This window comes from Ceratosolen solmsi, unplaced genomic scaffold, assembly GCF_000503995.2.
Source record: "Ceratosolen solmsi marchali unplaced genomic scaffold, CerSol_1.0 scaffold29, whole genome shotgun sequence".
Classification (NCBI taxonomy): Eukaryota; Metazoa; Arthropoda; class Insecta; order Hymenoptera; family Agaonidae; genus Ceratosolen; species Ceratosolen solmsi.
Window position 1 is genome coordinate 248,545 of NW_011948417.1, and position 25,000 is coordinate 273,544.

The 25,000-nt window shown below is 31.6% G+C and overlaps 1 protein-coding gene and 1 long non-coding RNA gene across 2 annotated transcripts in view; both read left to right on the plus strand.

The window, feature by feature from the left end:
- Positions 1-10,843, plus strand: part of LOC105359565 (uncharacterized) — a 16,859-nt gene extending 6,016 nt beyond the window's left edge. The window contains exons 2-3 of the long non-coding RNA XR_912770.1: positions 10,222-10,437; positions 10,812-10,843. This is a non-coding gene — a long non-coding RNA (uncharacterized LOC105359565). The remainder of the gene's footprint in view (positions 1-10,221; positions 10,438-10,811) is intronic.
- Positions 10,844-15,632: 4,789 nt separating this feature from the next.
- The window catches only part of LOC105359937 (uncharacterized), a 40,522-nt gene continuing 31,154 nt past the window's right edge, over positions 15,633-25,000 (plus strand). The window contains exon 1 of the mRNA XM_011496708.1: positions 15,633-15,862. Coding sequence (XP_011495010.1) covers positions 15,682-15,862 — 181 coding nt within the window. The 5' untranslated portion in view covers positions 15,633-15,681. The remainder of the gene's footprint in view (positions 15,863-25,000) is intronic.

Sequence of the window (25,000 nt, forward strand, 5' to 3'; positions counted from 1 at the left end):
AGCAGGGGTAAGCATCGCATTATATAAAGCGGGCTGGGTGAGAAAGGCATGGTTTCAACCTCCACTCCACTCCGGCACATCTAATTAGCCTCGCACTCTACCCAGCCTTTGAAAATTCAATAGCGGCTAATGATACGTTATTGTCGCACCGGACCACGACAGCCGATCACGCCTCTCCAAGTCTAAATTGAGGCGGATGGCAGCTAAGACTCGGAACTCGGTGTCGCGTATCTTTCGCCTGGATTCAATTAGGTTTTGCCCTCTATGAGCCTTGAGGCTTACCAGACTTAATACTTGGACGTTGGGACGCGAGAGTACTTGAATCGTTGATACTGTCGCTGGTGTCGCGCTCCCGGGACTCTGGTGATTCCCTCGAGTTTCCACGCAGAAGTTTTGCCTCGGATAATGACTCCAGAGAAAAGTTTCGGACTTTGCGGAGTCGCTACCGCGATGAGGAGAAGCTTGGCGGGGGGGGGGGGGGGGTCGGCCTTTCTTACCTGAAATTTAAAGAATATAATTTGTTCATTTAGATGGAGTTGAGAGTTGTTGGGGGCCAGGAGCTTAATTAGCCATCGACCCTTGACTATTCAATTCTGTTACTGAACACGAGTTTCGCAACGAAATTACGCAAGTGTAAATCAATGGCTAATATTTGGCTATTCAACAGTAATAATTAGAGCGTGATATTGCGTAATAATGTGAATTGAGTTAAATGATTTTTCAAACTGACCAGCTTCGAAAACGTGCATGAAGCTTTTCTTCTCGTTTGGCATGAGCCTCGGCTTCATTAACGAATACCCATGCAAATTGTCAAAATTATTTTCCAGTGCAACGACATGCACATATTACCTGTATCGCAAAGTAGTTAATTTATTATTAACCATTGTTTGCAATAATTCGCAAGTAATAATATTATTATTTTGCCTTGCTGATGACTTTAGCCTTTCCAATAATGGACTTTATCCATTCACTAAATAAATTTCTGAAATTTTAATCAAGCCTTTTAAGTTTAGCTGCTCTAAAAGTTTCGGTACTCAACTTTTACCTAGCTCTACTTGAAATAATTATATTAAAGAAATGCCTAGCATTTTAGTCGAGAACCTAGATATTAATATATTAAATATGAGGAGCATTTTATTTTAATTGTTTTTCTTAGGGCAAGAGAACTTTTATATTAAGAAAAACCTACGCATAATGATGCGGAGCCATTAATTATTCATAAAGTTTGACTTACCTGCAATATTAATTAAAATAAATTATTAATAATTTATAGCTGGATTTATCACGGAAAGTATGGAGCACGCGAATATCTTTAGACATTGGCTTTATTAAGTCTCGGGCCATCGTCATTCGACGCTCCTTACGTTATGTAAATAAATAAATTTGGAAAAGAAATAATGACACGCGAGTATCGTTATTACGATAAAAAAAAAAAGATTGTCGAGCATTTTAATAATGAGCGAAGAAGGGACCGAATGGAGTCGACCGTATCGTATAATACTTCGTCGTGTTGATTTTTCAGAGCGACGTGATGATAAATATTATGCGAAAACAATGTGAGCCAAGTAGCCGGAAAGAGGACGGCACGTTTGAACAAGAACAAAAAAACAAAAAAAAACAAAAACAAAAACAAACAAAAAAACCAAAATAAATGATGAAGAAGAAGAAGAAGAAGAAGAAGAAGAGAAAAAGTTATTCCGCATAGTTGTAAATATGATAGAAACAATAGCCGTGTACTTATCCAGGAGCGTGCGCTCATCCTACCACTTGTGCCCCGTGAAAGTTCAAGAATTGGGATTTTCATCCTCGTCAATTATTCCCGAGGTAATCAACATGTAAGCTCCAGCAGTACCATTGACCTGCGAGTGACTTCCTCTCGACACGCGCATCCATGAGCGCCGGGAAAAACAAAGCCCCAGGTGCGACGACGGGATATACGGAGGCGAGACGAGCCGGTGAAATGAACAATAAATTTTGCGGAGTAAGCTCGAATGGTGGTAGCGGCTGCTGAAAGGTGGGTAACGGGTAACGAGGAAGGACGGGACGTTGGCCAACATGTAACATCCCCGTGAAGTTTCGTGGGCGGCATTAACGCCGGAGGCCCGCGGAATAATGCTTGTTGGGAAATTAGTTGGGACGGCAGGGTCGCATCTAGGCGACGTCTATCGGACGTAAGGGGGGGGGGGCGCACGCGACATCCGCACGTGACTCGAGGCCGCGGTCGTTGCCTGAATTATTTCGCGCCTCGGAAAGGAGGCACTTGGGCCGCTCTCTCGAGTGCACGCGCTCAAGGAGAGAAGGATGTGCCGCGGGATTAAGGACGTGCCCCACGCCCTCGACCGTGGCACCTGACTTGCCCCTCTTGTTTTTTACTTGCGATTGCCAAGCGCATTGGAAACCGATCCCTCCGAGCCTCGAGCCAACGCCAAATTGTTTCCTTTTCCCGGGCGCACGAAGGCATCTACCTCACTCGGTCGTACGTCATCTTTTTAGCCACTTGAGACGTACGTGATAAGGCGAGCAATGAACTTACATTTCATGATGGGAGCTTGATTTCTAACCGGATAGGGATGCCATTTGTATGTGAGCTTTTTATTGCCTTAAGGATTTCACTCGAATTCGCTTGTATTTAAGTAGGATTAAATGCGCGCGTGCATCATTTACCCATAAAAATCATACTAAAATCTTATATATTTATGAATAATGAAATTAAGACTTGTTAGGTTAGGTCATTAAAGTCAATGTATTTGATGTTATATCATAGTATCATCGTAGTTCTATAAGTTTAAAATGCCATATTTATTTTTTACTTTTAGATATTTTCATAATAATTGCACAAAGGTAGCTTAGTTATAGCTCAGTTATACAAATAACTAATCTATCATATATTTTTCATTCCTTACGATGTGTAAATATTTCTTTACGTTCTGTAAATATTTGAAAAAAAAACGTTAACAATGAGACACAACAACGCAAGAATCACAAGAAGACACATCATACGAAGAACCTTAATGATACAAATATTTTATAAACTATATAAAAAACAAAAAAAAAATATATATATATATATGTAGATATAAGTTAAAAGTCTATCTCTTTAAGAATATATAACTTCATTGACGCCCTAAATCCAATTGCCAAATTTAAGTAAATAAAAGTCCTAATATCGAGTCGTTAAAAGATTATTAAGATTTGTAAGGAAAGATTTGCATTAACGCTTAATAGACATGGGTCGATATATTTATAGTCAGTACCGCTATAAATAATTGCATTTTAACTTAAATAATTCCAGCTCCTATTACTACTTTATGCGATGACGAACATGTGGCCACGTTCTCTTTTGAATTTTATCGAATTCATATTTTCGATAATAAAAGCCGCATCAACCCCTCAATTTCCATTCACAGTATCGAATTTTTCTGATTCCGACAGACACGGACAAGTCACGGCTCTTCTCGCACCTCCCGTCTAAATAAGTGACTAGCGCACAGTAGTCACAGCTGAGCACAAAATCGTTTTAGAAAATCGTTAAATTTTGACGATGATAGCGTGGTATGCGGGTTATGTTTTCACTTGTCGTCCGCTTATGATTTTACGGTGGTTTCACGCCAACAGTCGTTATGGTTTTTCGGAGTACGCCAATACTCGTGCCAACATGCGTTGCCATCGAGATGTGAAAGATCATAAATTAGAATGTAGAATATCAGATTTTCGAAGGTGCGAAAACGAGCTTGGCCTTTCGTTACATTGTTAAGGTTTGAAAAAATTAATGGGGTACGATGAATGCATTTGTCGTTAATATTTATTTGAAATTTTCATTTTATGATCTTCCCTATATTATTTTACCCTAAAAGTATGTAAATACTGCTCGTAACATTAAATCGTTAATTATTAAATATATTTTGTATGCAAAATAGACATTAACTGACAAATAACTTGAAATTTCTTAAAAGCAATAATAATAATAGTGTATATAAAAAATACATTGCTTTATAACACGCGCACACACGCACAAATATATATATATATATATATATATATATATATATACTTATTTATTTATTCGAACATGTATGTGAAAGACATATGAACAAATTATCATCAATATAACAATGACGAATATATACAAAAAATTATATACAAGAAAATCATATTACTAGTGTTATTAATAGTAAAGTACATAAATAATGTATTACGTATTAGAAATGATTTTATTAATTTTACAGTAGTATATATAAAAATCATTATTTATAAATAATAAAGAACAACTCGAGTAACGCATAAGGAAGTAAAATATAAGTTTTATAAATTAGACGAAAAGTTAAGATGATTAATTTTAAAACATTATTAAGACCTGATTTTTCCAGCTTCGTTATAATATTATTTTATCTTTTTATTACATTAAACGTAATTTAATAAATGATGAAATTTAATCAGAAAGTAATCTAGTCACATTCATTTCTTCTTATAGTTAAAATTACCAACTTCTACTTCGAAATTAAGCGTAAACTGAATTTATGTAGAGTACGCATATTTCTTCATGTTGAGAAGATTCAAGATATTTTTTAAAACAAATTGTGAAACTTAATTATTCTTACAACAATTTTTCATAAAATTTACCAATCTAATCATCTTCTTTTTTTTTTTAATATGTGATATGTTGAACATCAGGATAGATATCATCTCAGAAATTTTATATATTTCGTTATAAAGAGAGATAGACATGAATCATTGACAAATGAATTAAAACTTGTCATAAATTTAAATTTATATATATATATATACATATAAGAGTGATTACTTATGAATTTATTAATTATTATCGATATTATATCAATAAAAAAAATAATTTGAAATGTATTTCTTGTATATATAATAAAGGGACAGTAAATTTCTTATATACACCTAACAACTGGTTTACCAACAATATTCACTAGAAATGTGAAAAAAACATTTATAGCCAGAAATAGAAAGATGTATATATGAATAAATATTTGAATTTCAATTGATTATAGTATTTTATAAATATAGTTATTTATAATCATATGATATGTGACTTATAATAGTTTTCTAAAAAAAAAAAAAAAAAAAAAAAAAAAAAAAAAAAAAAAAAAAAAAAAAAAAAAAAAACTAATTAATTTTAGCATGAAATATATACTTTAAATATATTATATAAAGTATATACTATAAATTTTACAGAAAATCAATAAAAATTGTATAAAATAAATGATAGCTCGACTTTATTATTCACAAATTATATAATAAATTATTTCCAAATAAATGGATAAATGAATTTGTAAATTATTGCATTAAATAATCCGACTAAATATATTGTGATATTATTAAATTTGCACTGATGGAAAATAGTGAAAAAGAAAAGTTCTCCTACTGTCTATATAATACAACTTCCCATAAGCAGTTGGTTGATTCTCGTACAGGCCAATACAATATCTTCAGTGAAGTGAAAGCACACTTCATTTTCAGAGAGACGACTCGTCTCTGCACAACCAATTCGAAATGCAGTTTACGATTCTGAAATGTATTGCCTGCTTTTACAAAGGTGGAGGCACGTTTCACAAATAAAAGTGTTTATTTCATGCAGCACGAACCATTCAGGAACAAATAAACTGTAATTTATGTTTTCCTTTCCGACCAAATGTTATAAAGAAATGATTAGAAAAATTAAATAAATTCATCGCAGGAATATTAGACGTTACTTTAACAAATACAATATATCTTTTAAGCGGACGCACGGTGTTCATTATATTTACAAGAATTATTCACTGCTTTTAGCTAATGAATTAATCAAAATACATACTTTCTTTCATATTAAAACAATTATTAATGTAAAACTGTAACGCATAAAAAAATTATTGTAGCATTTGTAAATTTTATGTTACACCAAATACTAATATTCGAGTGAAAGCTTAACCCCAGACTAGTGTTTGAAATGCATTTTTATTATTGTTCACACACCTTTTTACAGATATACATCCGTGAAACACGTTCTATTGGATGATACAAGTCGATAATACCAAGGTTGAATGCTAAATTGGAGTTATAGCCGTATTATAGCTATCGTAATATGAGCAAGTAAAGACGATCACACCATTTATTTTCGGCATTAAAATGTTACGGAAGCGATCAATCTCATGCGAACGGTAAACAATAATTTACATTTCCGTGGAAGGAAAGCTCTAGCACTCAAGAGGAAACGCAGGTCTCTATTTTATGGAATCGTTCCAGATATCAGCTTCTGGGAAATTACGCAATTGCTTCTCAATTAAATTCAGATTTATAGCCGTGCCGAGCTCACGAAAAACGAATATTCGACGCCTAAGAGAGTCGGGTACGAAATATTTCCTCTTTGCCTGCTTAATCCTCCATTGACATCCACAATTCAAAAGCTTGGGACTAAGAAAACGAGAAAAATAGTGAGGAGAGGGTGAGATTTTGTGTGTGTCCGTGTGTGCGCGTGTGCACGTGTGCGCGCGTGTGCGTGCGTGCGTGTGTGGGTGGGTGGGTGGGTGCGTGTGTGTATTTTAACGTAATATACAATATTTCAATAGATTTGTGCAATTAATTTTCCGTAAACTCCTGTTATAATTTTGAGAGAAACTAGCTGTACGGCTAAATTTAAACGTCAACAGTAACGTCATGCTAATCTCTTTTCTTGTTTGTAATTTAGAGCTTATCAACGTCAAGATATTTTTTTATATACCGAATTAAGAAATTAACTTGATATTTATGCTCAATCTTATCATATTCATTATTTTCGTTATTCTCCATTCCAACCTCTATATATATATATATATATATATATATATATATATATATATATATATACAGAAACTAACGAATATCTTAAAATAATAATTCTTCGATCACGTCACTATAGTTCATTTCAATTATCATTAAATTTTAATATATTGAATGATATAGAAAATCTCATTACACATTATCCTTTCAATTATTTTAAATATTTAATATTTCTTATATAATTCAATAGAATTTAATATGAATAATTTTGGAACTCTATAACTTTAGTAAGATTGAATCAGTAGAATTAGTAATCAATTTAACATTTTTTCATTGCTCTAATAATAATAAAAAAAAATAAATAATAAAAAAAAAAAATAGAAAAAGATGAGAAAAAAATTCAAGAATCAGACTTTTTTTCTTGTCTTCCATGCTAACTTTCATTTGAACTATAAAAAGTTTTCAACACAAACCAACGATCAACGACAAAAAAAAAGCGACTCCCGGGTGAAATTGAAAATATGTTTGCAAAAGCAATTGGCTCCTCTCGCTCATCTTAAAGTTCGTAGCGACAACTTGGATTTTTAATAAATGCGATGTAAATACGGCTCCTCCCGTCGACCTTAACGAGTCGCAAAAGTCGAGAGCCGACGTCCTATAAATGGAGACTAAATGTTGCTGACACGTTCGCTTGACTACGGCTTAAGTGGGTGTGAATGTGTTGGAGCCAAAGTAATTATGCAAAAGCACAATTCGACCCAAGTTTCTCTTTTCACTTTTTTCGTTTGCAATAGACTTCGAAGCGAACATCCGAATTGCGGGAAACGAACAGCGCTGAGTCTCATGGGAGTCAACGATTGGCGTTCGATCAATTTTACAAAGACGCTTTTTCATTATTCGGAGACAAAATACTACGGCCAATTGAGAACTATTAACAACAATTAGCATATGATATGAGTAACATAAGTTTATGTGGACAATTCTTGATATTAAGCATATATAAAATCATAAGATTATTACGTCCTTTACTTACTGTGCTGCATTAATGAAAGTAATTATAATTAATGTTCCTAGAAATTGATAAAGATAATAATTTTACGGATAATAATTGAATCTAAGAGTTGGAATATGATGCAATGACATAGAAGTGAATTTCCATTTAACAAGAATATTAGAATAGCAATATTAGAATCGAGGAGGCAACTCTTATTTCTCATTATAACTTTAACTTTTAGAATAAATGATGATAAATTTAATTACGTGAAAATAACGAATAAGACCAACGAATGGCAGGGGAAGGTAGCAGGAATATTATCATTTCAACTGACGAATTAAATTGCTTCGAACAAATGCGGCAAATCAGGAATTATGAGCTAGACATTCGGATAACATGAAATTGAATGTACACATTACTTTTTCAGTAGTAACTTTATTCCGTAGGATTTTTCAAACTTATTGAGTTAATCGTGCAATAATAATTAATATTAGAGAATGTTTATTGGCATCTAATAGAAGATTATTTCAATAAATATTTTATATGTTAATAAATTCTTTTTTTAATAACTGCCTTCACTCATTGAAAGCAATAATTTGAATACTCTTTTTAATACTTTTTATTTATATTTATTTATAACGTCGAAAATATAATATTTGTGTTAGGAAGTCTAAGACAATGGATACGAAACCAGACTAAAATTATAAATAACTTATATTTCAATTTATATTTATTGTTAATTTACGTTACTTATGCAAGACGGGTAGATAAATTTTTCATTTATAAAAAGCTCTATAAATAACATTATTTTAAAAATTATCGCAATTAATACATTTTACTTTATTATTATTTAATAAACGTTAAAAAGCGTTATATGATACATTCAAGTATATTTATTTACTCTCACGATCTGATTAATTGCAAAGGTAAAATTAATTCACAACTTAAACTTTTCTGAATAATCAACAGGTCGTTAATTTATATTCTTTACTCTTTTAAAATTATAATTAAGAAAAAATACCGATATTAGTTAGATTCATTTTTAGACGTTTATGACATTTAAGAACGAAGACAAAATTTATATTCACGGTTAACGAACTTTTTTTAGTTGTGCTTCGTGCTCTTATCGTAGTTACTATTTTTTTTTTTTTTTTTTAACCTAACAAAATCAAATCACAAGCATATGAAATTATATTTTAAAAAATATATAACATAATAAACACATAAATTCAAGCCCAAAGTACTTAGATAGACTATGTCCTATATTTTCAGTATTAACTTAAATTATACAAAAGGACTTGCTTACACTTAAAATTACAAGCAATCATATCCTGTTCTAATGATAAACTTTGATTCTACATAAAGATGATATAAACTTCATTCAAATACGAAATACATCTAAAGAATTTTTTTTTTACATTCATAATTAAATAACAAGTTAGCTATTAATATTACAAGAAATATTAATAATTATTATATTGTTAAATATTATTTACAAAGAGAGTACATAATTTTAGGTTTATTTTATTTTTGAAAAATATATACAAACAAATATATAAAATATATCAATGAAAAATGAAAAACAAACGTTAAATATTAAATAAATAAGGCTATTATTATAGATTTATAATTTTTATTGAATATCCATCTAATACAATATAATTGAATTAAATATTTTATAAGTAGTAGAGTAGTTATAAAAAAAAAAAAAAAAAAATCAGTATAATTTGGCACTAAATAATTTTAACAAGAATCGAACCAAATTCTAAAAACAATGAAAATTTTCTCATTTTATTCATTCAATTCGTTCCTAATAATAAGATAACATAAAATGTCTAAACATTTTTCATTATGCTACCTATAAAGACCAGAAGTCTTTAATGAAAGAGATAAGAATATAATGATAAAATTTCTGCTTTATCGCTTTAAATTTGCCAATATTCTATAATCAGTTGCTAATATCTATTTTGTAAATATCCAAATATACTGAAAATTCATATAATTTCGTGATGAATTATATTAGAGATATGAATAAATTAGAGATATGAATTACAATAAATAATCTATATTCCATATTGTGTCGGTTTCGTTTTTGTTTATATCATTGAAAAAAGCTATACTTATCGATATGAATTACTGATCAATAGAATTATGAAATCACAAAATTATAATTAGGAAAAAAAATGCTTTTGAAATAATTCTTATAAATTATAGAAAAAATTGTCGTAAAAATCATAGTAAATATTCCACAAAGGTAACATACGTTCATAAATTTGATTTCGCGAAACCTTATGCATTTATCTTTGAAATACTTATTTTGCTAGACAAACGAAAATTAAGGTAAATAAGATATTCACGCCTCAGCGTACATCGGAGCGGTCCACTATAGTAGTATTTGCGAAAGCCCTGATTCGTTGGGGAAGAGAAGACCAAAGTGAAAAGAACTGAAGCACTTCATTATTTTTCAGGTGCACGCGTTAGGAATATTTGCTCTAGCGAATCGTGGTTGCCGCCAAAGAATCTCGTTCTCGCCATAGTCGCGGAAGAGTGAACTCTCCAACTTCTCGGCCAAGCTCACGTATTGTGCATGCACGTATCCTTTGACATAATATTGCTCCTCGTGCAAGAAGAGCTAGCTTTAAGGAGGGAAGCGGAGCCAAAAGAGACGCAACGCTACACTGCAGGTTTGTATTCTTAGGAGTTATAAATATTTTTGCCGTTATAAGACGGGGCGGACTTCCAAGAGGCAAATCTCAACTACTCAAGTAAATAAATTTAAACTGGTCTCGTCAGTATGGCACTTTAACCACTTTCGACTTTTTTCTAATAAATTTACAAAGCGTTACTATTCTGATCTTTCAAATAATCATTTTATCCAAAATTTACTATTATTATCTTCTTATACATTTAATAAATGCATACAAAATATATATACATATATATATTCTACATCAATTTCTACACTATAATAATGAGATGAAAAATAATTAATGATTTATTATAAGTATATTTGAGACCTTCACACCATATACATTTTTTAATTCATATTGTTTTTTAGATTTTTTACAACTCAACATTAAATGAAAAACTTGAATTCGAAACAATGACGTAAGTAAATAGCCACTAGTTTTTACAGTAATATAAATTAATATTACAATTCATTAATAATGAAACAAGATTGTTAATGACAGCATTGTTATAAAAAAAAAAAGAAAAAAAAAATATAATTATATTTTAATGATTAATTATTAAACTATTTTTAATTTTGTTAATAAGAATGTAAATGTTTAAACTATTGATTATAAAATTTAGTTTCATTATAATTATGTTTTATTTAATATTATTAAATATATAGACATAAATTTGTGGTCATAGTGTGTGTGTGTGTGTGTGTAGATATAAAAAAAATCATCAAATATTCATTGACCTAAGATTTACTTTACTTGCATTTTCAGAAAACAGCAAAAAAAAAAGGGAATAAAGGAGGAAGCATCGATAACTTTACGTGCCAATAAGAATCGTTGTATAGGACCTTGGAAGCTTTGAGAAAAAGTTGAAAAAACTATGATGAAACGTAATAAATTACCAAAAATAACTTGGAAGGATTGAAGAAGAACTATTGAAGAAATATTATAGACACATAGGTATATAGAAACTTTTACGAAGGAACATATAAGTTGCTAGAATGATATAAAACGCTTTGCACTTCACAAGGAGCAGGCACACAGGCATATATATATATATATATATATATTGTGTATTGATAATTGTTACCTCGTTGCTTCCGTGCTCAACAAAACATATCATAAACTTTCAATTCATTAGAAAAATAAACTATTCTAAAGTTCATCCTACGTTTATGTGGCTCGTAGCTTAATTGTTGTATTATACGGGTATTTGTTTAATATATTTATTAATTTTATTTATATGCGATAAGCGAGCCAATAATTAACGAGCAATTGTCACTCAGTTTTAAAGATTATACATTGTGACGATAACTACAAATGGTGAGGAAATTTTATTGAAAATTTTAATATAAATGTCTAAGCGCTGTATATTGGTGAGAGTGTAGTAGATCGATTTTGCTATTCCCAATAGAAACTTCACATAAAAGACGGAAAAAGGAAGCTTGATTATCAGAAAATCCTTTTTAAATTTAGGAAAGATAAAGTTTCAAATGATGGAAAGAAAAAGTAGCGGAATGAAATTGATAAAGCGACGAAATGCTGTTGACTAGAAAGTGATGGGATGCTAAAACCGTATGGATGCTCGGATGGAAAATGTAAGATATTTAATAGAAAATAACGAAAATTCATGCATGTTGTCAGTTACAATGTCCGTGTGCATTATTATAAGTATTAGAGGAACTTTGAGCCGTGATATCGGCAAACCCTAATGGATTTGTTCTTACAGGCGAGTAAGGAAAATAAGTGTTTGTACAGTCTGAGAAGATCGTTATCGTTAGCTCGCTTTGGCGAATATTAAAGAATAAATTGTCATATAATTTTCAGTTATTTCAATTGATGTTGTTGAAAGTTACCACTTGAAAGTTAACTCCATTTGCAAGAAAGCTCGAAGGAAGGAAGCTTTATAATTAGAGTAGTCAGTGAATTATTTCAGCATTGTAGTATTGATTTATTGATACAGACAATAATAGATCTTTGATTAAGACCGTATAGAAATAATGGTGAGTTAAATATTCGATTAAATATAACCTTGAAATTGAATTGAAAGCAACGATAATAGGAGTTTCATCGAGAAATGTTTAATAAAACTGTACACGAATATTTTTCTGCTTATTAGTTATTATTAGTAGGCATAAAGATAAAGACTTTGTCGGTAGTGTCTAATACTATGGACACTCTAAATATTTAAATAAATATCTGTACAATATTTAAATGAAATGTTTAAAATTCATCTTAACTCTTTGTTCTGTGCAAGCAGTCAGGCGTTGCCGTGGCCAATTGTTCGGTGACCCTTTAATATCGTCGTCACTGTCATCGAGGGCATGCAACGTACATAATAAATCTCGCGAAAAATCAAAGGCACTGCGATAGTCGGAGCAAGCACGAGAAAGAAAGAGAAAAAAAAAGGAGAATCTGTGCGTAAGAAATCTCCCGTAAATCAAGCAGAGATATAAAGTGGCGACGAAGGCGCGAGCGAATGCGAGAAAGGAAGGGACGAAAGTTCGAAAGAAAAGATACAAGACCGTACCGCGGCTGAATATTTATAATACACGAAGGCGTCGGTTGGGCCAAAGAGGAAGGAACGTCGCGGATGCGAAACCCTTTCAAAGCCCCAACTACAAGAGGCCATGCATTACGACATAAAGACGTGGCCTGCAGTGCGCCCTAAAAAAATAGAATGACTTTGAGGAAGAGGAGGTAGTGAACATTGTGAGGCAGTGAATTCTTTGACGTGCCAAGTATTGTCGGCATTCGAGCGAATTTTATTAAAGATTTTTGTAAAATTACGCTATTTCCATAAATTACAGGGGATATTAATTACTAATATGTCCAATACTCTCCTACATCTATGTCCACTCGATCGTTAATAATGGCTGTGACGAGCGCCGATTGATCTAGTCGCCAACATTACGACGAATTAAGGGTAAGATAAAGACGAAATATTATTTTAATATCGCTTCTCGTGATTCCGATCTAATTGGCAAGGATAGAATTTTGAGGTTCCATTAAAATTTTTCTCAAAATTCGTTATTTATTCTATATGGAACGTCTAATATAATTTAATGTCCAACTAACGATCCAACTAACTAATTGCCAATGCTACTGATTATAACGAAGATTTTACTTTATTCCCTCGATACAAATAAGCATTGGAAAAAGATGGCAAAATACTCGAGCTATAGTCTTACTAATCGCATGAAAATCGAATGAAATCGTCAAGGCTTAAGGACTCGATCAATTTTTAGCAATTTTAGCAGCTCGAAAAGAAATCATAAAGTGAAGAGGCGATGCGATGGTGTGGCTCACCAGTGCAATGAATCGAGTGATGATGAGCGGTGACTCGTAGCCGACAAGAGCAACAAAAAAAGTGACGAGCACAGACGGCGTCGCAAACTCTAAACGACCATTACACATAAATTTGCAAGGACCTCAGGCCCAGCGCCAGGCTAATCACCCACACTGCGTGGGCGTCGCTTCGTGGGGTAAGAAGCGAGTGCTGAGCACATAATTCTCATGGCTGACCCCTTCTTCTGCTCTTTCATCATCCACTCATTGACGTATTTATGATTTCGTATTTAACGAAAGTACGCCAGTCCTCGTCGTCTTTATAAACTTTTAAGCCTAACAGCTTCCGGGAGATCGATATGGTAAGCCGCGGATGAAACGCTTACATTACAAATAGGAGGAAAATATTGTCCTGAATAGAGAATGTGATATACGAGTCATAATAAATTTCGTCGCTTAAGTTCGAAGTTAAGGCAGAAATAAAAATAGAAATTACTGGATCCTAATGATTAAATAAAACGTGTGACGGTTCATTATAATAGACATTAATAGTCAGAGAGTGTCGGCTGTAAATAAAGTCCTTGCAATGAAAAGATAATTAAACGTTGAAGATATTTTTTTCACAGATTTCACTATTAAAGGTGCATTTTAAATGCAATGAAATTTATATTATATACTTTTTTATTTGTTTATCAGGTCATGTTTTTCATTAAGATTAAGCAAGAAACATTTAAATCTTCTTATATCAAAATCGCAATAATCTAAGCTTATTTATATATACATATATATATATATATATAATTAGATAAAAATTCATAAATACAATTGTCTCTGAAGATCAATCTTCATTTATCTTTTATCTATATTCATGCTTTCTACAATGAAACTATGAAAAACTCATTATATCAATATTTTGTATAATCTAAAAACTAATGTTGAATATTCACTAAATAATAATATATATTTTATTTTAATAGTGGTAAGCTATATAATATAACAATAATAATGGAAGTCACTCTCTCTCTCCCTCTCTCCCTCTCTCTCTCTCTCTCTCTATCTCTTTCTTTGTGCGTGTGTGCCGGTGCGCGTGTATTTGAAAATTCTTTCAAATTTCAGTTACATATTACCTGCTATTTATTCCGTTATTGCTTTACTAAATTCATTTTCATAAAGATTTAGTATTTCGCTCTTTACCTATCCAGTGAAATAACATTGAATTTTTAATTATACGATAGTAATTCGTTATAATTTTATTTGCGAAATAAATGAATGCACTCAAATATATATATATATATATATATATATATATATATATATATATATTAATCGAAAGTTGTACATATTACGTACGTCAAATTTTTATAATAAAAAGAAATACTCGTGTTTTACCACTAGATTAGGTACAATAATTTTTTGACAAATTAACGAAATAATAGGATAATATTAAATGTTATTTATTGAAAAGATACGACGCGCCTATATTTCACATAGTGTCATTTAATACCAATTGATTATTGGTCGTAAAAAAAAGTACTTAGTGCTAGAAATCGGGTGTCATGCTCGAAAATTAAAAAAAAAAAACGAAGGAATTATTGAAATTTCATGCAGTAAACTTTCGTCTTGAGTATCGATGGGCTGGCTATGCACTTAGAATTTTCTCAGCATACGGAGTAAAATGTTTACAATTGATATGAAAGGAGCCAGTCACACCTGGCAGCCCCGTAATGTTCCGCAGTCTCTTTTTACTTATTATTCTCCAGTCATTATCAACAATGTCGCGATGGTGAATGAAGCCGTGAATAAAGTATTGTCTCCCGTGTCCTCCAGGAGAGGAGCCGCATGCGTACGGGTCGACGGGATCTGAAGAAGCAGCGGCTGCAACGGACATTGGACGTCGATCTCGCGGTCAAGGTTAAGGGCCTTTGCTACCTCTTGCCCCGCCACAAGCTCGTGAGGATGATCGCGGGGGCGGGAGTCGGTATCGCCGGGGGTGGTGCGGCCATGCTGCGCACCCGGCGTAGGGACATCAGTATCAAGCCAAATCGCAAACTCGACAGGAAGTCGTCGCGGGGCATGCTGTACGAAAACGAGGAGCTGCGCCTTCGAACCATAAACATCAACGCCGAAGTCGAGCAAGGTAAACATCTCCTCCTCCTCCTCCTCCTCCTCCTCCTCCCGCCCCTCCCTCGCCCACGATCCGCGCGCGACGTACCTGCGTGGCCTGCGTCATATTTACCATCGGCACCTACTTGAAATACAAGCGTATTTGCTCATTTTCCAGCCTTCCAGAGCGAGACGCAATTGGCAAATAAGTAGCGACGTTATTGACGCGTAACTCCCGCTCTATTATCCGTAATCTCCAAGATGAAATTCCACCGACGACATTGTGATTTTGGCGCTTCGCTCTACGACTCAGCCCCCATCGTTAACTGCCATAGACAAAAGCGCGTCGTTATTTATTATTAAGATTTGTTAATCGCTTAGTGATCGTTCTTGATTTAAAGGGACGCACACGTACCAAAAATATCAAACTCCACGTACTATTGGCCATCGCGTGATGAAACAATTCGACATTATTTAAAGATCCTTAGAGGGCGTTATTTCGGCCTCTACACCGATATGATCACTACTGATATGCCATACATCCTGACATATAACCACAATGAGATCTTTGCCAATCGCAATGGAGTATAATATCGTAAATAGCTACGGAAAATTCGTTAAAAGGATATAGAAAAAGGATTTAAAATGAAATATAGTGTACCGACCGCCCTTGTTTTAAAATAATCGACAGCTCGAAAGCTCCGTCCACAAGAGCTCGCGACTGTTACTTAGTAGACTGTTTGCCAATCGACGACGGGACGATAATAATCCACCATTCTGCTGCGAAAGGCTCGATTTTCAAGCTGAAGCGTTATCTCTGGCACTCACATTCGGCAGCCCAGCTGTCGCAGTTTCACTCGGCTAAAGACTTTTCAAAACTGTTCGAAAAAACGACGGTTCCTCCTTGAGGTGGAGGGTGCCGGTGCGCGGTCGGTGCGGCAGTTCGCGCGCTCCCGAGTCGGTATGCCGTCGCGCTTCCTTAATTACCAGCTCGTCGTGACGATGGCTCGCGGTGCCAAGCCATCGCCGGCCTCCATCGGGGTGAACGTGGCGAGGCAAAGCGCTCGAGGAAGGGCCGAGGGAGAGGCTCGATGCGTCTCCTCCGACCGCAAATAGCAGCGACCGTGTCCGAGTTGGAGTGAGACACCGGGGCGCGTGCCTGGGCCTATTTTCGATGGCCGTCGCGATCGACGACGGCGACGACGAAGTTGACGACGACAGCGGCGACGACAGCGGCGGCAACGGCAGCGAAGACGGCGAAGACGGCGAAGACGGCGAAGACGGCGGCGGCTCGAACTCGGGGCGACGTCCCCCGTGTGTCCAGTCGGATAGCCGCGGCCTCGAAAGTGCGGTCGCCTCTCTCGCGCCACCATTTTTTTACTCGCTGCTACGGCTTTCTTCCGCTCGCCCTTATCGCGCCCTCGCTCGCCTCGATCAACGCCGCGAAATGTTTACGATGAAAGTGCTGCTGCCTCCACGAGATGATGCAGTCATACCTACATTCTTACCTAGACTGTACGTAATGTTACGCCAGTGTTAAGTGTTGCGGCGTGCCTGTGACGTCAGCAGTCCAAGTTCTCGAATCCCTCCCAAATGCGTTGGCCGATAGGTGCCCCCTCCACCCTCCCCCTCTTCATGTCATCCTTTTTTTTTTCCTTCTTTTTTTCCTTTTTTTTTCTTCTTTTTTTTCTCTATTCTTCTTCTTCGGTTTTTATGCACGATTGTATGATTTCCCGATTTTCCCGGCCATTCGTCTACTGGCCAATATAGCGACTAGTTCGTTGCATAAAGATGAACCAAGACTGAAACGAGTATGATGAATTCCCTTTACGCTATCACCCATTGCGATATGAAGTTTTGTGTGCCAATTCCATAAATTTGATGCTCGAGTCATTCTTGGCATCTATCTTAATTTACAAAGTCATAAATAATCGATTAACGCAATTAAGCTCTTGACCTCCGCTCCTGTAAAAAATATGTTTAATTTTTCACCTCCGTACTTTTAGTTCGTACTTTGCAACGGATAAATCGTGTAGGAATTATTGGAAATACCAGTTGCTCGTGTCTCTTTCCCGTTTCTATGTGTGCGTGCGCGCGCGCGTGCGTGTGTGCTCGCGCGTCTCATAAAATCTCCTCGTGTATAAATTAGCTACGTACCAGTAATGCATGGCTACGTTTAGTATGTAAATAATCACTTCCATAAGCAGAGTACCAGCCAAAAGAGATAAAATGCATGTTCACTCTAATGTGTAGGAACGAAAGGAGTATAAAGAGGAATAAAAAGAATATGAAGCTGGAATCCTTAGGTCATTACGAAATAACGAACGTCCTCATATTATCTATATCAATTGAGAAAATCTTTCTTCCGTCATACGACAATTTTATTTCTATATAAAAAGATCTAAAAAATATACTAGAAATTATTCTTTGCTCCCAATATTTTGTATAGGATGACGTAGCCGCTGAAACGTTTCGTAGATTATTTCAACATTTTTTTTTTTTTTTTTTTTTTTTTTTATTTTTTTTTTTTTTTTTATATCTAAACAACCTTTTGGTAAGGAATTCTCGTATAAAAATAGTCGAATGCATGTAGATGTAGAATGTTGCTGTTTTAAAAAATCCATTATCGCGTGTATAAAAATATTGTAAACAAAATTTTTAAAATGTAATTTAACATAATTGAATTATACGTTATAAATAAATTAGTTTTCCAACACATCCTTACGAGCACATCGTTTCTAATTGGTGTTTGATAACAACATAGAACCGACTTATAACTCAATAAAGTTCAATTATATCGCAATACTAAATACTATCGAAATATTATATTTGCAGGGGCCGGATAAAGTTGCGATAGAAATTTCGACTATTAAAGCAAATTTTTAGCCTCTTAGTAATTATCGATAATACATCCTATCAAGAGTTAATGCCAGATAAGCTACAAACAGATTAACGCCAATGACAATAAATTTAGATAACAAGTGTGCAATCTCATCCAATATCTATTTGGCTAGATTAAACAAATTCGTTCATCCAAATATTTTCTCCTCCTCCATTACGTAGCTAAGTAAGAGCTTTATGTAGATGGCGCGGACTTCGTAATACATGTGCACACTAAACTATTACGAATCGCGTCACGCGCATTCTATCATATATGCACGTGTAGGTGTTCGTTTATGTTTCTACTTACCAATCCAATTATAGCTGCTGCACAATGACTTCTTGGAATACGTAAGTGATAAATAATTATATCGAGACAGAGAGAAAGCCTCTTAAAATTATGCCTAATGCATAATGTACTGATTTTCTATTGAAAGAATAGAAAAAAGAATAAGATAAAAACAAGACGAATTTACAGGTTACAATGGAGATATTAGCTACGAATAATATTGCGAATACCTTAAATCGAATTATAACACCCAATTTCTATTATTAATGCTTAAAATTGACAAGAAGAAAAATTTAATTAATATTTTAGCATTTTTTTGTTCTCCGTTTTCGTTTTATTAATTTAATTCTCGGTCTAATAGAAATTTATACGACAATTATTCATTTTAATAATTGGAAACCTGTAATTCAAATGTTGGAAATGAAATGTCCCGATATTTCTTTACGATTACATGTTTATAGATGAGCGTGCTAATCTGCAAACGAAATAATGATTATTTTTAATAAAATAATACAATTATATTAATAATATGTATCTACTCATATTAATTTTATTATCTTCCACTACTTTATATGTAAAGCATTTATTCCTTTTTAACAGCATTCTTATTAGTTACCCTAAAATTTCTAAATTAAAATATTTTTTAACCCTAGCGCGATAAATAACAAGCGCAATAAAAATCCTTAGTCATTACCATTTTTTTTTTTGCGGTGAAATAATACTTCAAACATTTTACTTAATCGATACTTTTAACAACGTTTTACATAATAATTGGGTATTGCTGTACAGTCAAGATTTCTTAAATTGGTTGAGAAAGTTTATATGCATATTTCACTACACTTTATAAGTAACATAATTTATTATGTTTAGATACCACGATTTTTTTTTTTTTTTTTTTTTTTTTTTTTTTTTTTTTTGTTCTTATTAAAAGCATGCAGGTATAAAGGATCTTATCTTTATACACTTATCATACTTATATATGATAGAGATAATAATTTATAAAATAAAATAAGCACTTGAAAGAAAACATTATTAACGATTTAAATATATTTAGAAACGAGATCGTATTTAATGTGAGCAAACGAGTGCGACAAGTTGAACATCTGCGATAACGACTTCAAAGCAATTCAGACTTTAAAAACAAAAGGAGAGAAACATTTATTTTGGGTGACATTCTGACTGAATATATCGCCACTATCTTTCATTTTAGGGGCAATGTGAAACTACGTTTTCCTTGAAAATGATTTTAATCGCTATATATATTTAATTTATTATTGGATTTGAGCTGTTACCAAAAGAAAATTATAATTTTTACAACAAAATCCAAAGATGTTCTATTATCGGCATAATAAAATAATAAATATAGAACGTGATATAATACTCGTAAATAATTTAGAACACTTTTCTATAAGATTCGCTAATATTCAGAATTTTTGGTCGGGAAAAAATATTTTTTATACGAGTAACGTTTTTTTTTTTTTTTTTTTTTTTTTTTTTTTTATTAAATTAACAATGCTAAAAAATATAGATTTTATTATACTATTAAGTAATTGGATTTGGTGTTGCATTTCATCGGATTCACAGCTCATTAAATATTTTAATTGATTTTATCGAATCGTGAAATGACTATCATTAATATTTCAAAATATTTGGACTCTTATTACTATTTAAATTATTCTGTATATTTTTGCCATCATATGGGAACGTTAGATGAATGAATTTTCCATAAAATTATTTATTATACTTTATGAATGAAAGCATATGGGATTTACATTATATATAGTTTTTTCAATTTGCTTCAATGATACTCACAATGAAATTATATAATATAATCTTAATCAATATTAAAGTTAAAAAAGTTAAATTTAATTAAATAATATTGTCCATGCTAATATAAGTAATATGTAAAAAATATTTAAATAAAAAGGACATTCGAAACTTCTCGGTAAAACTTTGAAGCTTATGCAATTATTTTCAGTAATCAAATACCTTTAAGGTGTCGGATTGCCTTCTATTTCTTAATAGTTATAAAGGATCAGTGAAGTTTCGTGAATTCTTTTGCGAGTAACGAAGGCTTTGCGTATGCACAAGTCAAGATGTTCTAGGCTCTTCTCTAGGGCCATCCCCCGCTCCTGCCCCCTCCCACCCACTCTTCGTACTATCTCTCTCGCATTCTCCCTGGTAACTCATGATCTTTGCTTTAGAAAGTTCCTAACATTATTTGAATACTTAGCTGTTCTGGTATAGAGTTCGAGTCTTCTCATAAGGCGAATAATGTGCGATTATAAAGAGAATTTGTCACAGACGCGAGGACGCCATTTATCTTCGTTTACACCTGACTACGGCCGTCTTTTTCAATACGAAGCTCTTTGAGTGAAGACGCAATTTTGCGCTCATTAATTACGATTTCGCAAGACTCCTTAGCTTCAAATGTTATTATGACTGAAAAATTATTGCCATCCCTTATGAAATCTACTTTTCCTTTTCATACGCTACACACTACACAACTTGGCACTATAAAAACTTGGTAAAAACAAATATCTGTAATCAACTTTAGTATGAATATCTTACACATACATTTATGGGCATTCGTATTAATACATTTCATAAATAATCTCATGAAATTCATAGTTGATGTGAATTTTATCATTTTCGTTGAACTGAAAAAACTGACTAAATTTTATGAATCGAGATTTCGTATATTAAAGACATTAATAGAAACTATAATACTTTAAGATAGAATTTATTTTGTAAATTAATGAATCAAATTATTAATGGAGGAGGTAAAAGAATATTTCATAAATAAATAAAGGAATTTTTGAACTTCCCAAGAAGTTTTTCGAATAAAGTGAAAGGAACTTTAAAATTCCCAATTTCTATATATAGTGCAACCGGAAAGTTAGTTATCAGCTTTGAACTCCAAGTCTTCTTTGCGCTAATTACCCATCGATTTGCCAAGTTTTTGCCATTGTTCAAACTGTATAAGAATTAATTTTTCATTCAATGTGAATTATATATGTATCTTTGAAAACTTGGACCTCGATTTCTTTAATGAATTGTAAAAGCTTATCCTTTCACTGAATTATTCTTACTATTTATAAAAGGTCATAATTTGAAGTTATTCTTTATTGGCAAAGTTACAAAATTCGCGTGACATACCGTGATTTATACATATTCTCAAAAATCTATCAAATACAAATGATTGTTATTGCTAGTAAGTGTAATCACTAGTAAGTTCAAATAAATTATCTCATTAAAAACTATAATAGTATTATGGGATATTAATATATATTTAATATTCTTTAAAGAAATGAAGAAGTATAAAAATAATAATCAAATAAACATAAGAAAAGATTTTTACTAAATTTTCAAATATATATATATATATATATATATATATATATATATATATATATATATATATATGAGACATATTTGAAATAATAATTATTAAAATAATTATTATTATTATATAATTAATATATAATTATTAAAATAAATAAAAATAAATTACAATTAATTATATTTATATGATTGTTAAAATAAAAGTTTTACAGTACAAAAATAACGAATCAAAAATATATAATTTATTTATGAAATATGAAAAAATACTGTGCGACGTAATAGATGAAAGATTACAGCTTATTTTTTCAAGGTGTTTAATCATTTAAAGTGATAATAGAGCATAAAATTTCAGACTTTATTATTAAATTTTAACAAAAATGTATTTACATTTATTATATTTATATAAATAAAATATATAAAGTAATTTAATAAAAAAAAAAAAAAAAAAAAAAAAAAAAAAAAAAAACACTTAATTAAAAGGAACCCACAGATTTTATTACTTTACTTTTCATTAATTTTATGAACTGTGAATTGTATTGTTTCACTTTATTATTAACTATATTTTAGAATATTACATGGCCTAATATTTAACGATAATGCAACAATAATCGACTTTGTAAAATTTATAAGCTACAAGTTAACTATTTTCATACGTTATAATGGCATTTAGTATTCATGACTAATTAATTGCACGTTATTAACGTAATAACATATATACGGATATTTAATGCATATCAAATGTAAAAATGATATATTTTAAAACACAGATGATATATATTTATATATATGTGTACATAAGATAAAAGATAAAGTGCAGAGGCAAAATTACATATGCTATTACGCATGTTCAATTAGCCTTCTCAGATAATTAAAACGCTCAAACTCGAGTTTGACACGCAAAGGGTAAAGCCTCACGATTTCTCTGACAATTACAGTCTCGTCTATAATTTATTTTCCGTATGATTGTCATTTCTGTACGACGTATTATCTTAAAAAATTTACTTAACGACAAGTGCGTTGTACTCCATCGAAACTTTATGACTTCAAAAATATAGGAAACGTTCAGTCGTCAGTTTACACCTTATGAAAGAATATAATTGAATTTGAGCTAACATAATTGAAAGCTTATTTGAAATAAATATTTTATTGTTAATTTCGATGAATACTTTACGAAAGTATCGGTAGCATTAAGACATAAATAATAAAATCACTTTTTTTTTAATGAAGCTTCTTTAAAATAACATTAAGTATAAAATACAATTATTGTTTGTATCGAGTATTATATGATAATTCTTCGTTTATTGAACAATAATACATAATATAATGAAATTAGTAACTTATTAAGCCAAGTATCACGAAAATAGGTAGAAGAAATTTTGTTTTAATATAATTTATAAATAAATGTATGTATCGTAAGAGTAATAATATAATTTCTTATAATAGTTTTTTTATTTTTTAAAAATCAACATTCCTTACAATTTGGATCTGTTAAGATGTCCGAAGTATTAATAAATTTGTATGTCAGGATTTTATATTTTATATTGGCATTAATTTTCTTAAGTATTTTATATGCAGAATAAGTCGTTATTTTTAAATTATTACAAGTAAATAGGAAAAAAATATTCATTTAAAAGTAATAAGCGATTTGTATCATCAAACATAATTTGCAGGTAAAGAACGAAATGTAAATTTATTATTAAACTAAATCTTATAAGCATTTCGAACATTTTCAAAATTCTTTGAAAAAATACAGTTCCGATAAAAATATATAAATTTTCAAATTTATATATCCTATGTATGCTAGAGAATTATTAAATGTTAATAAATATTTATAATATGAAATTTCATATAAACTTACGTTCTAGAATAGTGAATAACCTTTTCTAGCTCACCTGAAACATAAAAAATTATGTATTTAGATAAATACTTAATTTTCAAATAAAGTAATATTAAAAAAATAAATAAATAAATAATTTAATTCAGTTGATATTGATATTTTTCAAAGACTTAATAAATTATAATCAGTTCTAGCATTTGATTATCATTTTTTATATAAATGAACTGTACGTTTTTTACGCTTTTAACATATTTTGGATATTACAATTATTTTCAATTTAGTGAAAAACTTATGTGCATATGTACTGTATATGTTCAAGTAGAGAAATGCGCGCAAGAAATTATATTTAAAATATTTTAGAGTTAGTTTTTAAAATAATTTTATAGAAATGATAAATGAGTTAAATCATAACAATGGTAGAGTTGACGAACTTTAGGATTTACGTAATCATACATTGTGAAATAAATCAATCATATTTTTAATTTTTCTTCGAAGATAATTGATGTCAGCTTTTAAAGGAAGAGCTACAAATTCTAGAAATTAGGTACATAATAAAAAGATGAAATTATGTAACAATAGAAATTACTTTATCTCTAAACAATTATATATCGTTATATAACATTATCAGCATTAAAGGAATAATTAAAAAATTATTTAATACGAGATATTGAAAGATATTGAGAACTCCATGTTTAATTCCATGAATCTACGTAACATGCTTTTTCATATATTCGCAATATTATTATTATTGTTGTTATTGTTGTTGTTGTTGTTGTTGTTATTATTATTATTATTATTATTATTATTATTACTTGAGAGTT